This window comes from Lathamus discolor, chromosome 5 (assembly GCF_037157495.1).
Source record: "Lathamus discolor isolate bLatDis1 chromosome 5, bLatDis1.hap1, whole genome shotgun sequence".
In the NCBI taxonomy this organism is placed as follows: Eukaryota; Metazoa; Chordata; class Aves; order Psittaciformes; family Psittacidae; genus Lathamus; species Lathamus discolor.
The window spans coordinates 75,103,407-75,118,239 of NC_088888.1; the positions used below are offsets into that span (position 1 = coordinate 75,103,407).

Sequence of the window (14,833 nt, forward strand, 5' to 3'; positions counted from 1 at the left end):
GTAGGAAGTATAATACTCTCATAAATGACACTTGTACATCAGCTGTTGCATTCAGCTTGCCTTTCAAACAGATTTGACATTTTTCTTTGAACACAGTGGCGTCTTTTGCAAAACCTTTCTTTCTGTAGAATACGGCACAGCAGCCTCACAGAGCAGCACATGTATTCTGTCTTACTACCCTGACCAGCACTGATGCTGTCGGGGACAAACTGATCTCTAAAGCAATGACTGATTAAGGGATAGGTTGTGACAAGAGAAGGTGGTACGGATGACATCTTGGGTCAAGGAGGAGAAATCTCAAGAAAACTTCATCCTGTCGTCTTCTTTCTCATGTTTTTGTTTCTTTGCACCATCAGACATTTTCCCTTCCTTTTAGAAGTTCGGGGTTTTTTTTTTTCTGGTAATCATAGTGCAAGGATGAACAGTACACCTTGTGTATACGGTGGTGGCAGCCCTTTGACTGAACAGGGACTGTCACCTCCTGTGCCTCCAGTGAGTGCAACAGCACTGGTTCTTCCTGATTAACCTAGGGTTTCTGTCATGGGAAAGGCAACCACAGGCTTGACCTGTGAGGAATGGATTTGATGGAAAGGGTGGAAATTATGCTCTACAGAGATCCATGTAGGTGGGATATGCAGGGGCTAGGAACAGGAGGGGAAAAGCCATGAGGATCCATGTAGGACAAGAACTGGAGGAATTGCTATAGTTGGGACTTCAGGAGATGGCTGGACCATAAGGCAGGCTCTGTTGAATGCTGTGGTGCAGGATGTGTAGAAATGAGAATGGATTTCCTAGGAGTTGTGAGGCACTGGAGCAGGTTGCTCAGAGTAGTTGTGGCTGCCCCATCCCTGGCAGTGTTCAAGGCCAGGTTGGACGGGGCTTTGAGTAACCTGGTCTCATGGGAGGTGTCCCTGCCCATGCAGGGGTGTTGGAACTAGGTGATCTTTTTAAGATCTCTTCCAACCCAAACCATTCTGTGATTCTGTGATTTTTAGGATTCTCCTTTTGCTTTCATTGTGAGCGGTGAGCTCACAAATCAAAGGATTGGCTGTCCCACTTTGATGGTGGGGGAGAGCTAGAAAAGGCAGAGGTTTGAATAAAAAGGGATGAAGATGTGTGTAAGTGTAGGATGGGTAGCTGTGCCTGTGGGACATTTCACACTGTATCAGAAAAGAAGGGGAACTGATCTGAAAAATTTAGGAAGGGCTGTTTGAGGTAAGATGACATTTTTCATAGCATTCACCTAACAGAATGACTACGGCACTGTGCTTCATGTTGTGGATAGTACTAGTGACAGCTGTTTCACGTTGATATCTGATGAAACCATCATTTTGTGCTGTATGTTGATTACTATACAAAATGATTGATCTCACCATAGGATCACAATGTACATGTTTATACATTAAAGTTCTATAATGTAACGGTTATGTTCTATGAGTTTTGAAAGGTGATATGTTTTTAGCTTTTCTAACAAGGATTTACAGTAAACTATTTGGTAATGTAGTTGTCTTTGTTTTGCTCAGGTGCTTGAGTTGGTGCTGGAAAACTTTATTTATCCATGGTACAGGTATGAGCTTTACCTAAGAGTTGTTATTTTTGAATATCGTAAATATTCGTCAAACTGTTCAAGAAATAGTCACTTGAAAATAAACATTTGTGTTTCTTCAGTAAAATGTATAGCATACTTGTAAGTGCTATGGTTTCATCATGTTACTGTCTCTTAGCATAGTAGAACAGATCTTTTAATAATTTAGGCATGATAGAGGTGGTTCTGAAATTTGTATTTAAACCTAAAAACACTTTTAGATTATTCCTTTTTACATGTTGATTTTCTAATAGCTCCTTGGGAGCACATATGGCTTGATTAAAACCTGTGTAAGAACATCTTCTTCCCACTCCCTGAAATTTATTTCCATGTTAGAAGCACGCTGATCTTCCTTATTGCTTAAAAGAAAAAAATTATCACTTCACAGTTTTTTAAAACCGAAAAAATCACTTTTAATTAATATAGAGAAGGTATTTTGAATACATGTGGTGGCCACCTTCTTGGAGAACATCTGGTGATTTGTTGTGTTTTAAAGCTTTGAGTGGCTATGCTGAGCTGAATAGACTAATACTGTGTAAATAACTTTAAAATGGAGTATAGAGAAAAGACTGTATAATTCTTTGGTTGTTGCCTTGTACCTTTATGTATTAATCAGTGCTTCAGAGTACGTTGTAAGAAGATACTACATATATTTTTGTTTGATCATGCCGGCATTAATGTGTTAAAACAGTATTTTGCCTTTACTCTGAATGTTACTTTTTCATTGGATGGAAGTGTTTGGTTTTGTGCTAAAAGAAATGTATACTTTTTTTTTCTTTTACGCTACACTGGTTTTTGGGTGTTTTTTTTTTTTTTTTTCCCTGCCTCTGGGATCTAAAATTTTCAGAAAATTTGCAGACTTATTTGCCTGATTGCTTTTTAATTGTGGCCGATGCCTGCCAATACCTGCTTGTCTCCCATCTATCTTCGCGTGAGTAATACACTGAAGCGTAAAACTTAACTGCTTATGCAGACAGCAGAGGGAGCTTTAGCACCGTGTATTGTGAATGAGAAAACTGGAAAACTCGAGGTTTTTAACTTTCAAATACAGAAGACTATAGCATGTTCCGTTGAGCTGTTTGATGAAGGAGCAAATGTAAGGCAGCCGTCTTCTCTATTTAATAATTTGAAATTAGGATTTTTTGGCTGGTGGAAGGTGTCTTCAATGTCTTTGTTTTGAACTGTCAAGGAAACTTGGATTACGCATATTACTTAAATCTGACACACAAGACAGTGGAAGTCTGGAATACATTGTATAGTAGGAGTAATCACATGCATAGTTAGAAGTGCAAAATATGTGTGGTACGGAGCGAGCTAGCCTAAATCCTGCTACATCTTTCCCTCCGATGAGCTGTATAGATGTTCCTGTGCTGTCTTGAGTTTTACAGGTAAAATCACTCAAAATCACTGCACCTCTGGATTTTGAACTAGCTCCATAAATTCACACCATGCTGACCAGGCCTATTGAGTTTTCCCTCAACCTAAAGTACTTGGGAGTTCAGTGAGAAATAGTGCAGTGTTATCTGAGCAGTGCTGCAGGAAGAAACTTGGTCCTGAATGACATACAGGTAGTAATGTCAAAGCTGGTCTTGTTCGCTGAAGACATTCAGGTATTTCTGTGCTTTGCTGTGTTTCCTGCCAGCAGTTGTGCAGGGAGGCCTGAACTGTGTGTCTGTGGGCAACCATTTGGGGTCTGTCTTGTAGACCATGCTAGTTCTGACTTCTCTTATGCAAACGATGTAGGTACACATATATAACTCAGCTCAAGCTGGAGAAGGAGCTTTTACATTCATTGTGTTTTTTCTTAGCTAAGAAACCTCACTGTCTCCAGGTAATTTTTCACAGAGCCAAATCAGAAACCTTTGCATCCAGACTATCCTTATTTAGCAGCATGGGTACCCACCAGGAGGCAATTGAGGCTTGCCAGACTAGGTTGGTAAAACAGTGTGCTGCTTTCCCTCGCAGAAAAGTCTTGGCATAATTCCTTTTGGTAGCTGCCCTCCTTCAAGTGAGTGGAATTTGTGCAGAAGCTGCCTCTCTTTGTTTAATTTTTTTGTGCCTGACGATGTCTTGCAGCACCTTGCATACTCCTGACATTAGAGACGTAATATAACATATCTCAGTCAGAAGCCCAGGAAGTATAACACTAGCCAGGAATGTATGTTGCAGGATAAAATCATAGATTTATTACTAAGGAAATAAAGTGCTATAAGCAGGGAAAAGCTGTGTTTTATGTCTGTTTCATAATAAAATGTGTTAGAATTTGTAATATTTTATGAGCAAGTTAAAATTTAGAGGCAGACATCCCTAAACTTGAACCAGTTTAGGGGAATGAAGATTAGTGCTTAAAATCCAGTGAATTCTACTGAACTAGGTAGTTATATGCAATTTTCTTTCGTATTTTTCAAACTACTTATATTGGTTATATTTAAATACACGTGTGTTAAGATTTTTTTGAGCCATGTGAGAAGAATAGAACAGTTCTACGTAATCCAAATTTGTAGAGCTACAAAACACCTGTCTGAGTCTATTGCTTTGCTGTACAGCATACACAATGTAATATGTTGCTTATACCATCCTAATTTAAATAAGAGAATTTAAAGTTTGAGCGATTCACTCTGTGCTTACTGAATTTTTTGGTCATTGATGCTACTGCTACTCCAGTTCTTTCAGATTAGATTGGAATCCAGTAATTACCACATTTTTGTAACAAATTACTGTTTTTCTTTGATAGTGACTAAACCCAGTGTTTCCACATACGGAGCTGCTTCTATTTTAAATGCAAGTAATGCAAGAAAAGTTCAAGATTTTTGTTGAGTTACAATCAATAGTTTTTCAGTTTCATCATCTTGCAATGTATTTTCTTCATATTTTTGATAGGAGTTGTCCAAATTTGGTAAGAATAATTGACACACGGTGGGGGGGGAATCACATTAGTATTTGTATATGGTTTTCATTTATGATTAGTTCCGGTAAGATTTTTTCATGCAAAAGCAGTTAGGTGTATCTCTTTTGTGACATTGGACTCAGTAACTGTTTGCAGATTAACAGATTGAGCCTTTTATTCTTTAGCAAATCTCTCCATTACACAGACAGTTGTGTGTTTAAGTTTTTCCTCAAATTCTGGGGAAGATGCAGCCAATTTTTAAAATGTTTCCAAGCTTCCACTAGGTCCCTGGGGATTTGAAATTCTACAGGTTCTTGATGCTTTTTTTTTTTTTAGCAGTCTTCAGTCTACTTGTGATTAAAAGAATATCTCTGCAAACCTACAGCGTGTTGTGAAAGTACGTGGCATGAAGACATGTCCAAGTACAATTAGCCAAGATACTGATTATCCAAGTGTCAATAAAATAAAAGCTTCTTGGTCCAAATTACTTCATGTATCCTGCTGTCTGTCAAATACTAGTAATACACTCATACAGTTTGCTTGCTAATCCCTTGGCTTCCACTGTAAGTGTGGGTATTTGCTAACCGTATTGCATCTAAAACGTCAGCTGCTGATCTTAAAACAAACCAAGCCTTCCCCTAAGGTATTCTTACCTGCATATGATTAGCTGTTGGAGGATGGCGGTATTCCTTATGCCAGGCTGCTTTCTTTAAGGTGCTTTTTCATGCAATTAGGTGCATACTTAGACCATCAGGTCATCAGTATCTGTACCTTACAGTTCATATTCAACATGCATTTGAATGCTGTATATAATCCAAGCTAACATGGCTTAAAAGATTAAAAAAAAAAAATTAAAAAATGATGTTATAAGCATGAAATTTTTATTTTCCAAGTGTATTGTTATTGCTTGTACTATGTGGTTTGTTTTTTTTAAATGCAGATGATATTTGCATTTACTGCATATGCAAACTTATTACTAAAAACTGTGATGGTGTTCACAAATGGTCATTAGCTGAAGCAGGATCTAACTTTGTCATTACTCAGCTATTATAATGCAGTTTTATTAGTATCTTTGGGCATGTTCTAATGCCTGTGTATGTTTGAATGCCGGCAGATTTTTATTCTTTGTTGCATTTTGTGGAATGCTGTTATCACAGTCTCTACTTCTACTCGGTTTAGTTGCAGTTTCTGCATCTAAGACTTGGTGTATTTTCCATTTTCATTCAGTTTCCCCAAAAAGACATGCAGCTGGGTATTTTTCTTCCTGAGTCAACTTTCAGTATTTTTAATGATTAGTATTTCATTGCACATTATTTATTGCAGCAGATGGAAACTGGTAAGCAAGATAAAAAGTTTAGATGATATTTTGATGTATCGATTTGAGAATCTGTTTGAATTCTTCTTTATTTCTTTGTTTCCAAGCAGAAATCATGTTAAATGATTTCAGTTTTGTTCCAGGTAGCTATAGGTTGAGTTTCTTGTTTAGTTTTCTTTGTAATTGATGGTTTCATGTTTCATGATACATAAAAAGTAGATTATCCTTTTTAGAAGTCATTTGTCGGTTTCCTGTGTTACAATTTATTTTCTCTTCTAGGAAATGGCAATTTCTGTTTGGGCTAGAAATAGACTCAATTTTATATTTATAAAAGAACATATTACTGTATCAAGTGGCCTATAAGTGTTAGAATTTGTTGAAAAAATACCCATGAAAGTTTTCTATTCGAAGATGCTGAGCTGAAATGCAAAGGATGTACCTATTTCATTAAAAGTTACGTGAGGATCAACCAATTTTATAATAACACTCACATAAAAGAGTTTTAGAAAGCCAGATTTGTACTAAAACAAATGAAAATTATTTTAGATCTTGGAGTATAGAAGGTCTTGTAGTATGAGTATGGAAAATCCAATTTTGCCTAGCTTGTCTGGGATATGTGCTTGCAGAACTCTTATTCCACAGGTTTTGTCAATTTTAATTCAGTTTCACTTTATGCTACTGAGCTAGGAAACATTCACTTATGTGGAAACTGAGTTAAATTTTACTTGGTCAGAATCATGCAGACAATATATTAGAACAGGAATTGGTATATAATTCCAATTCACTGACATATTTCTTAAGCCATTGTTCTGTGCACAAATGTATTGGGAATGCTGTATACTGTACTTGAATAGAGGACTGTTTACTCTCTGCCCACACTTGGTAGCTTTCATTTCAGTTAATACCAGTTGAACTGTCACCATTGAATGTTTTCAGTCCAGTTTTAGTAGTGCCAAATGTATTGTGGTTGGATTAGTGTAATGTATTTTATTCTGTTTTCTTACATGACATGCTTTACAACACTGCAGAAATATTACCGATGATGAATCCTCAGTGGATGAACTGAGAGGCACGTTGCGATTTTTTGCATCTGTATTGGTTCGGAGAATACACAAGGTAAGGTGACTTAAAGGTATTAATGCTGGTTTTCCATCAGAAATAACTGATACTCATTTGTAGTGAGTTCTTTATTTTTTAAGTGGTGATTCCAAAGTCAGTCTTACAGAGAACACAGGAAGTTTCTGTCTAAATTTCTTCTTTGAAATGTCTTTTGCCTCCTTCATGAGATTATTCGTGGTTGTAAAACATCTTTGAAGATATATCAATGGAAGTGTTCAACACCTGGTTGGACATGGCTTTGAGCAACCTGATCTAGTAAAGATGCGCCTGCCCACAGCAGGGGGTTGGACTGGGTGGTCTTTGAAGGTCCCTTGTCAAACCATTCTGTGATTCTTGCAGATGGACTTTACACCAGTGCAAGGCATTATTAAACCTTGGGATGATTTAGTGACTTCATACAAGTGGAAACGATTTTGAGAACTACTGAAAAAGAACTACTAGAAAACAGCAGTGTACCTGTCTCATAGCTTCCGCTTGCTTGACTTCTTTAAATTCAGGCAAGGTCCTTAAATTGTTTATAAAGAATAGACTGCCATTAAGCGAATAGCTTACTATAGGAATTAAAACAGGTATGGTTCTTACATTAATGTAGTTCTTAAGAAACATTCTGAAGATTAAACATTCAAATTTTTTATTCCCTGTGTTTAATAGATTAGCACATATATTCTCTTTTCCGGTCAAGTGCTTCAAGCCTGTTTTACAGGAACTGCTTCTAACTTTCTGGCTGTTCTAAGCAGGAAGAGTTGCTCAGTTTCCAGATTTATTCAGTGCTTGCTCCTCTGTTGGAGCAACTACCATAAATGTGTGTCTTTTTTCCCTTCCTTAGTAACAGCAATATTTCCTGAGCTGCAAGTTGTACATGTACTCTGTCGTGAGTGATTAATAGCCTGATTCTGTCCTTGTTATATATCAAATCCAGATGACTTTCTTGTTTACTCTAACTCAAGCATGTTGCTTTCTAAAGTGAACATGGGGGATGATCAGGAAGTGTCCATGTAGCGCAGACATTATTTAGAGGTGTGAAAGTGAAGTAATTCTTTCAAAGTGAAAATACAGAGCAAGCTCTTAAAATTTCATTTGGAGTTGTAATACATGTAGGTGTTGGTTGCATTCGTAGATCCATTGTTTATTTTGAAAATGATGATGTCTCCTCTATTGATCATATAATAAGGTATTATTATGTTATCTCAGATCAGCTATAGCATTTTTAAGTAGAGTGTTAATTTACCACATCTGCTTTTGACAGTAATGAATTAAATGCAGTATCTTAAATTCTCTTTGTCTGGGTAGACAGTGTGCAACAAAAACTCAAGGAGTGTATAAGTATTAAGCATTGTCGGGGCACTACAAAATAAGGATTATCACAGAAATTAATTTCTCTTTACAAATGTTTAGATTTATTTGTATACATCCTGCAGAGTAATTTATTTTGTCTTTTTGTGTGAAGTGGTACAAATATCTCAAGCAAAAAGATACTCATAGTAACTTTGTTTGGAACACAATTGAAGCTTGGCATGCTCAGCCCTGCAGGGGAGCATGGTGTCTGGTCTTATGCTCTTGTTTTCAGCTCATACCCTTTTTTTCCTGCTGAACAAGTGTTTCTGTGTGTGCACATACCCACATATAGATTCAAGCAGGCTCAGGTAGTAGCTGTGATCCATATACTACTGAAAATGTTGTGTGTAGAAACCAGAGTTCATATGCAAGTTGTAAATAAAATGCTAACTTCTTGTCATTTTAGGAATCCCAGTTTAAAGCTTTAATTGTTAGCTGAAAAGGGTTATGACAGAGTGTTTTATAACCTTTCAGCTCTGATACAGTGTCTCTTATAACCTCATTTGAGGAGAAATTAATCACCAATTGCAAAATAAAATGTTCCTTATACCTTTGCCAAACAGCTGTACTTTGGTTTGGATTTATTACTAAATGCTTCAAAGCAATAGTTCTAGCTAATAGAGATGAATTTTTTTAATCTGGGAATGTGTGAGAAAAAAACCAAACTCTTTTTATCCTTTTTTTTGTTGTATCTATACTTTCTTGCCAAAGAGTCTTCTGCTTTTGAATTAAGACTTAAAATTGCAACATACTTAAGTGAAAATAATTCCTTTGTTTTCTGTTTAAGTCTGCCTAGGTGAGTGTTTTGAGGCAGGGTTGTTGAACAAAGAAACAAGTGCTCTTCAGTATATGATGAAATACTTCTCTCTTTCCTAGTCTGGATTTTCCTTACTGTGGCCATTTGTGGGTTAGTTGTGGCTTTTGAAGGCAAAGTGAAGCGTTTCCCTTTGTATGGTGTGCAGTAGGTAGCCCTGTACCGGCTTCTGTTTCATTACTTAGAGTCATTATTTCACTTAGTATTGAGAAGGGACAGGCTGTACAAGAAAGAAACTTGTTCCAAGGTCTTAAATTCTGAACACTTGCAACTGTGTATTTCTTCTCTGAAACATCTTTTGCTCTTGCTTAAAATAAAGGGCATGCCAAGTATAAATCAGTTTCAAGGTAAGCTTCTGTGGAAACTACTGAAGCTAATAAAGAAGAATCCTTTGAAACTGTACAGGTTGTCACTTAGTGACAGTCAGGGACTGACTGCGGAGAGAAGCTATGCTGCAAAGAGCCTGGTTCCGTGATGAGACAGTAAGCTGAATATGAGCCAGCAGTGTGTACTAGTGCCAAAGAATGCCAACAGCATCCTGGTCTGTATGAATGGGAGCAGAGCCAGTTGATCAAGGAAAGTGATTGTCTGTCTTAACTTCATGCTTTTTAGGCAGCATCTAGGATACTGTATCCAGTTTTGGGCTCCCCATCGCAAGAGAGACATTGGTAGAGGGGAGCAAGTTCAACCAAGGGGCCACTGAGATGGTTGGGTCTGGAGCATCTAACTTGTAAGGAGGTGATTGTCAGCGTGGCGGTGTGTACAGCTCTGCACACCTTAATTTGAGCTTGCTTTTACACAGGAGGTTGGGTTAAGACATCATGAGGTCCATTTGTGCCTGAATTGTTCTATAATTCTCCTTTCATTTTCATAGACATCAAGGCAAGCAGAAATTCAGGACTCTGTTAATACGGTCCTTGATTAAATATGTGCTTTTTATTCAGTTTATGATCGTATGGTATGGTTGTTGGCACTAACAGTTGTTTTGACTCAGATTTTTCTTTTGGTTCTGCCATCACCTGAGCTGTGACATTTTTTTCTGGGTACATAAAGAGAGGGGGGGTTCACTTTGCTTTTAGTCCTTGTGGACATGATTGAGGGTTAAGGTACGCAAGTATGAGAAGCACAGCATAGTGAACTTGCTTTTGTCGGTGGTCAGATCTTCATGTAGAACTAGGTTTCATATACTGTGACTTGGAAATCAAGCTACATTACTAAATTGTTTCAATGGGAGAATCCTAATGGAAACAAGTTGGCAATAAATGTTTTAACAGTATTGTTTATGGCATTTAGTTCTAAATGATTTTACATGCTTTGACCAGAATGAGTGTCACATCATCTAGAGAATTCATAGGTTGTTTCTTAAGGGTGTATTTTATGGTTAGAGTGGAGACATATAAGCAAATTAATATGTTTGGTACTTGACTGTAATAAATAAAAAAAACCCAACCCTAGAACAATTCTTGGTTTATTTTAAAACTATTCTTTAGGTGGATATTCCAACTGTTGTAACAAAGAAAATGCTCAAGGCAGCAATGAAACACATCGAAGTGATAGCCAAGGCCAGGCAGAAAGGTAATGTAAAGACTTCATACCCTGCATTTTCAAAATGTTTCTTTATGTATATTTGTTGTTATATTTGCTAACTCTTTTCATTCTCACTGCTTTCCCTTTACAGAGTCATCCATTTGCTTTTTCATTTGCAGGTTGCAAAGACAAATAGGGAAAAAGTTACGGTACACACGATCTCCAAGTTACTGATTTTTCATTTCCCCGTATTGAAAATGCTAAATTTCTTTCTCTGTATAGTAAACAGGAATGTGTCTTTTGTCTGTTCAGAGCAACTCAGATCATTTAGCAATGCTTCTTAAAGTTTTTCCTCTGTGTTCCAGGTGAGCAATTGTAGATGAAAGGATTTGTACTGTAACTCTTATAGCTAGAATGATTTCACATCTTCATGCTAACGTGAGCAGTTGGTGGAGTTTTTAAGTATCTTGAAAAGTTAGGTTTGTATTTACAAGCCATGGAGAGGCTTTGAGCACTAGCATATTTAATTATTATCCACATAAATATATCTTCACAAGCCGAATGTAAAAATTCTGTTAAAACTGCACATTGAAGGAATATTTAGAAAATAGAACACTTGCTGTAGGAAAATAGTTATCTTTATTTTTTTTTTTTTGTTTGTTTTCACGGGCTGTGTTGCACAGTGCTGTATCTACTAAATGTGGTTTCATTCAACTTTTAAGCATAGATGTTTACTTTAACTGGAGTCATGAACTTTCCTCCCTTCCCTCGAAATGCCTGCTTGGTGTTCATAAATATATGCCATTGGTCCTGTGAGTAGCAGGTAATGAATCTCATGAATAACAAGACATAGTCTGATCAAGTTAGATGTCTTTTGTGGCACAGCAATTTCAAGATACTAGATTATCTTGCAGCACTATTTGTGCCAAGTTTTGTATTTCCTTTGGAAACTCTTTTCTTTAGCAGCAGAGAACTGTACTTTAAATGTACATCATTGAAAATGTAGCCATTTTCTTCAGTATTTTAAAGGAAGAGACTTGTTCTCTGAGGGCATAAATGTGATGTAGCAGCTGAAAATGTCTTTTAGTAGTGCTTTCTAGTAAACATGGCTAAAGCAGCCATCATAATGCATGGTTCAGAGGCAGCTTTCAGACCGTGCTTTCTTTGCTGGTTGATCCTAGGCTTTTCTGTTTGTTTTCAAAATCCTTTTCAAGTGATTGCTTTAAGGAGCATTTCCTTTTTTCCTGCTCTTCTTGCTCTTATGTCTTTTAGTAATTCCTGACTATTTGCACAGGTACCTACATGATTCATTACCTGTCCTTGCCAGAGAGCATATTCCTCCTCTCTGCTTTTAATGATACCAACTAGGCAGATTTATCAGGCAGTATACATTCCTGTATCATCTGGTACTATTTGTGGTTCTTGATTGTGAAGGACAAGCTCACAGGCTTCTGTGCTAAATTCAGTATGCTGGAAACAGGCTTTAACCTTCTAGGTAACAGGTATGTATTCTGCGCCTGACCTGTGCCTAGTGTGGTTCCTTGGCACAAAACTGTGCTGGATTGCCAGTGCAGCTAGATGTGATTTATTACAGTTCAGTTCTTGCCTTTGGAAATGATTTGAAGGAATATAACATTGTTGGGTTTAATATGTATATTTTTTAATCTGATAAAGGAGGTATTCTTTCAACTCCATACAGCTGTTCATAAGAGGGAGCACTCTTTCAGATCAGCATGCCGGTTCTGGTTTGATTTCTAGTGTGTTTATGCTGTGTTCTGTTTACAGAAGCAGGAAACATGTAACAGGATTGAATAAAAGTCTAAATTGATTTCAAACTGTGTTGTAGGCAAGTCAGTAGGTAGAAGCCAAATAAATGGGAGACTGAAGAAGGTCAAGAAAAAAACAAGCGGAGGCACACTTTGGGCAATGAAGTTTTTTAGAAGAATCAAGGTGTTGAGTTCCTCAGTAATTATAAATGAGAAAACATTCTGGAAAATGCAGTTGTTTGGTCTAGGAATTCTTATTTCACTGTGTAGTTTTATTTTTACTGAGCTGGGCTTCAGGGTCTAAGCCAAGGTTCTTTTGTAAAGTTTCAACATTGTATCCCTTTGGCAGTTGTATATGTACTAGAAGTACTAATTTTTTAGCTCAAATGAAAAGCAGTTGCCTCCTATTTCTCAACAAGAAAAAGCTGAAACAACTCTAATGCTGTTTTTTATTTGCAGTAAAAAATGCAGAATTTCTGCAGCAGGCTGCTTTAGAAGAATATGGGCCAGAACTCCATGTTGCTTTGAGAAGCCGAAGAGATGAACTTCACTACTTAAGAAAACTTACTGAACTTCTTTTTCCTTATATTTTGCCCCCAAAGTCAACAGAATGCAGGTATGGAAGTTATTTAGAATGGTATTTTTTAAAGTGTATACGTAATGCCATAGTTTTGGGGAGTGAAAGAATGAACTCCAAAGTCATGCTCCTCATCCCTTGTTACCCCTCTGCTTCTAAGTTTTTTTTTTTTTTGATTGGTCTTAAAAGTAGAATGTTTTAAGGTATTGTTAAATCCTCATTTTTTATTATTTTTTTTTTTCCCCTTTTTAGATCCCTGGCTCTTCTGATAAGAGAGATTCTGCCTGGTTCTGTTTTCCTTCCCTCAATGGATTTCTTAGCTGATCCTGTAAGACTTTGGAGCATAGGAATAATTTAATATTACTGTTTTCCTGCTGCGTATGTTGTGGTAAAGCAAACGATGTGCAATGCTGTGCATTTTGACTGGGTAAAAGAAAAAATTCATGTGGCCAATGTTTTTGTATGTTCATGACAGCTGGTTTCAGTGTTTAACTGACTGAACTGACTAAAATAAAGTATTGGCATGGTGTCTTAAGAATGGATGTTTAATGAAGGACTACAGTTCCTGTAAGATGGGAGAATGCTGTGCTAGTTTAAGCACTTTCAAATTGCTGTAGCTACATTTAAACAAAGGCCCAATTACTTGAACTCTAGCTGTATGTATTTTTATACCAGGCTGAGTAAACCAGCCTTTTTTGCAGCTGTATTGAAATAATTTCTTTTGTCCTTATTTCTGAAGATGGAATGCTGCCATCTTTGATTTTATTTATGCATGTATTTTAGTAGGCAAAATTGCAATACTTATGAAGGTATCACTTAGCTGCAAGTAGAAAGTCGTGTAGCTGTGGAAGTATTAGTAGTTCATTAGATCTGCACTAACAGTAAAAATACTTTGTAAAGCTTTCCTCCACTGGGTAAAGAACATTTCTATGCAGATCTCTTCAGAAATTCCCTGAGATGCAATTATTTGAGGAGACTGTTGAAGGTCGATTCTCAAAGCGCGTGTTCCCAGGCTTTGGGGTTTTTTTTAAGTATTTATATACTCACAGGTTTGAATTTGGGCATAACATAGGGAAATGATGGTAATCTAATTTGTTGAGTTTAATATTGATTTTCTTTTTTTTTTTTTTTTAATTTTTTTTTTTATTGTGCTTTCCTGCAGGACACAGTCAACCATTTGCTGCTGATCTTCATTGATGATAGTCCAGTGAGTATGGACAAAATTAAAGCAATAGTAACTGTTCATCCATTTAGGAAGCTTTCTTAGCCAGTTGTCTTTTTGTCAATTTGTTGCCTGCAGCCTGAGAAAGCAACTGAACCCACTTCTTCATTGGTTCCCTTCCTTCAGAAATTTGCAGAGCCAAGAAATAAAAAACCATCTGTAAGCAAAGGCAACATTTATTTCCTTTCCTGTTTTGAATAAGTGTTTTACCTTACCTGCTGGTTATGTTTTACCTTCAACTTTTTGTATTATTTGTGTACTCACTGGAAGTCTGAAAACTGGCTGACTGCATTTTTAACCAACTAAGGTACTGAAACTGGAGCTAAAGGAGATCAGAGATCAACAAGACCTTTTATTTCGGTTTATGAACTTTCTGAAACAGGAAGGGGCAGTCCACGTGCTGCAGTTCTGCCTGACCGTAGGTAAGGTTGCATATGTGTGCTGAGGAGTATTTGATGTTCTTTAAAAAATTTAAGAATTTGTAAGTTCAAGTGAATATTCAGCCTCGGAACTAGACAGCATTGTTAAGCAAGAGATTACCTTTTAGAACTTCTGTTCACTTACTTCACTATGCCTTGATCCTTGAGTGCTATTCTTGACGTTAATGTTGGTGTGGACTGTAGGTCTTAATTGTATTTCTGTTTATTGATTAAACGTTTTATGTTTTAAATTAGGGTGTTCTTAGA

General features: G+C 36.9%; 1 protein-coding gene across 2 annotated transcripts in view; it reads left to right on the plus strand.

Annotated features, from left to right (window-relative positions):
- Positions 1–14,833, plus strand: part of SNX14 (sorting nexin 14) — a 56,252-nt gene that overhangs the window by 6,650 nt on the left and 34,769 nt on the right. For both annotated transcript variants that reach the window (XM_065681303.1, XM_065681304.1), the window contains exons 5-12: positions 1,524–1,567; positions 6,816–6,903; positions 10,546–10,630; positions 12,808–12,964; positions 13,178–13,253; positions 14,088–14,132; positions 14,226–14,306; positions 14,455–14,569. In XM_065681303.1, coding sequence (XP_065537375.1) covers positions 1,524–1,567; positions 6,816–6,903; positions 10,546–10,630; positions 12,808–12,964; positions 13,178–13,253; positions 14,088–14,132; positions 14,226–14,306; positions 14,455–14,569 — 691 coding nt within the window. The remainder of the gene's footprint in view (positions 1–1,523; positions 1,568–6,815; positions 6,904–10,545; positions 10,631–12,807; positions 12,965–13,177; positions 13,254–14,087; positions 14,133–14,225; positions 14,307–14,454; positions 14,570–14,833) is intronic.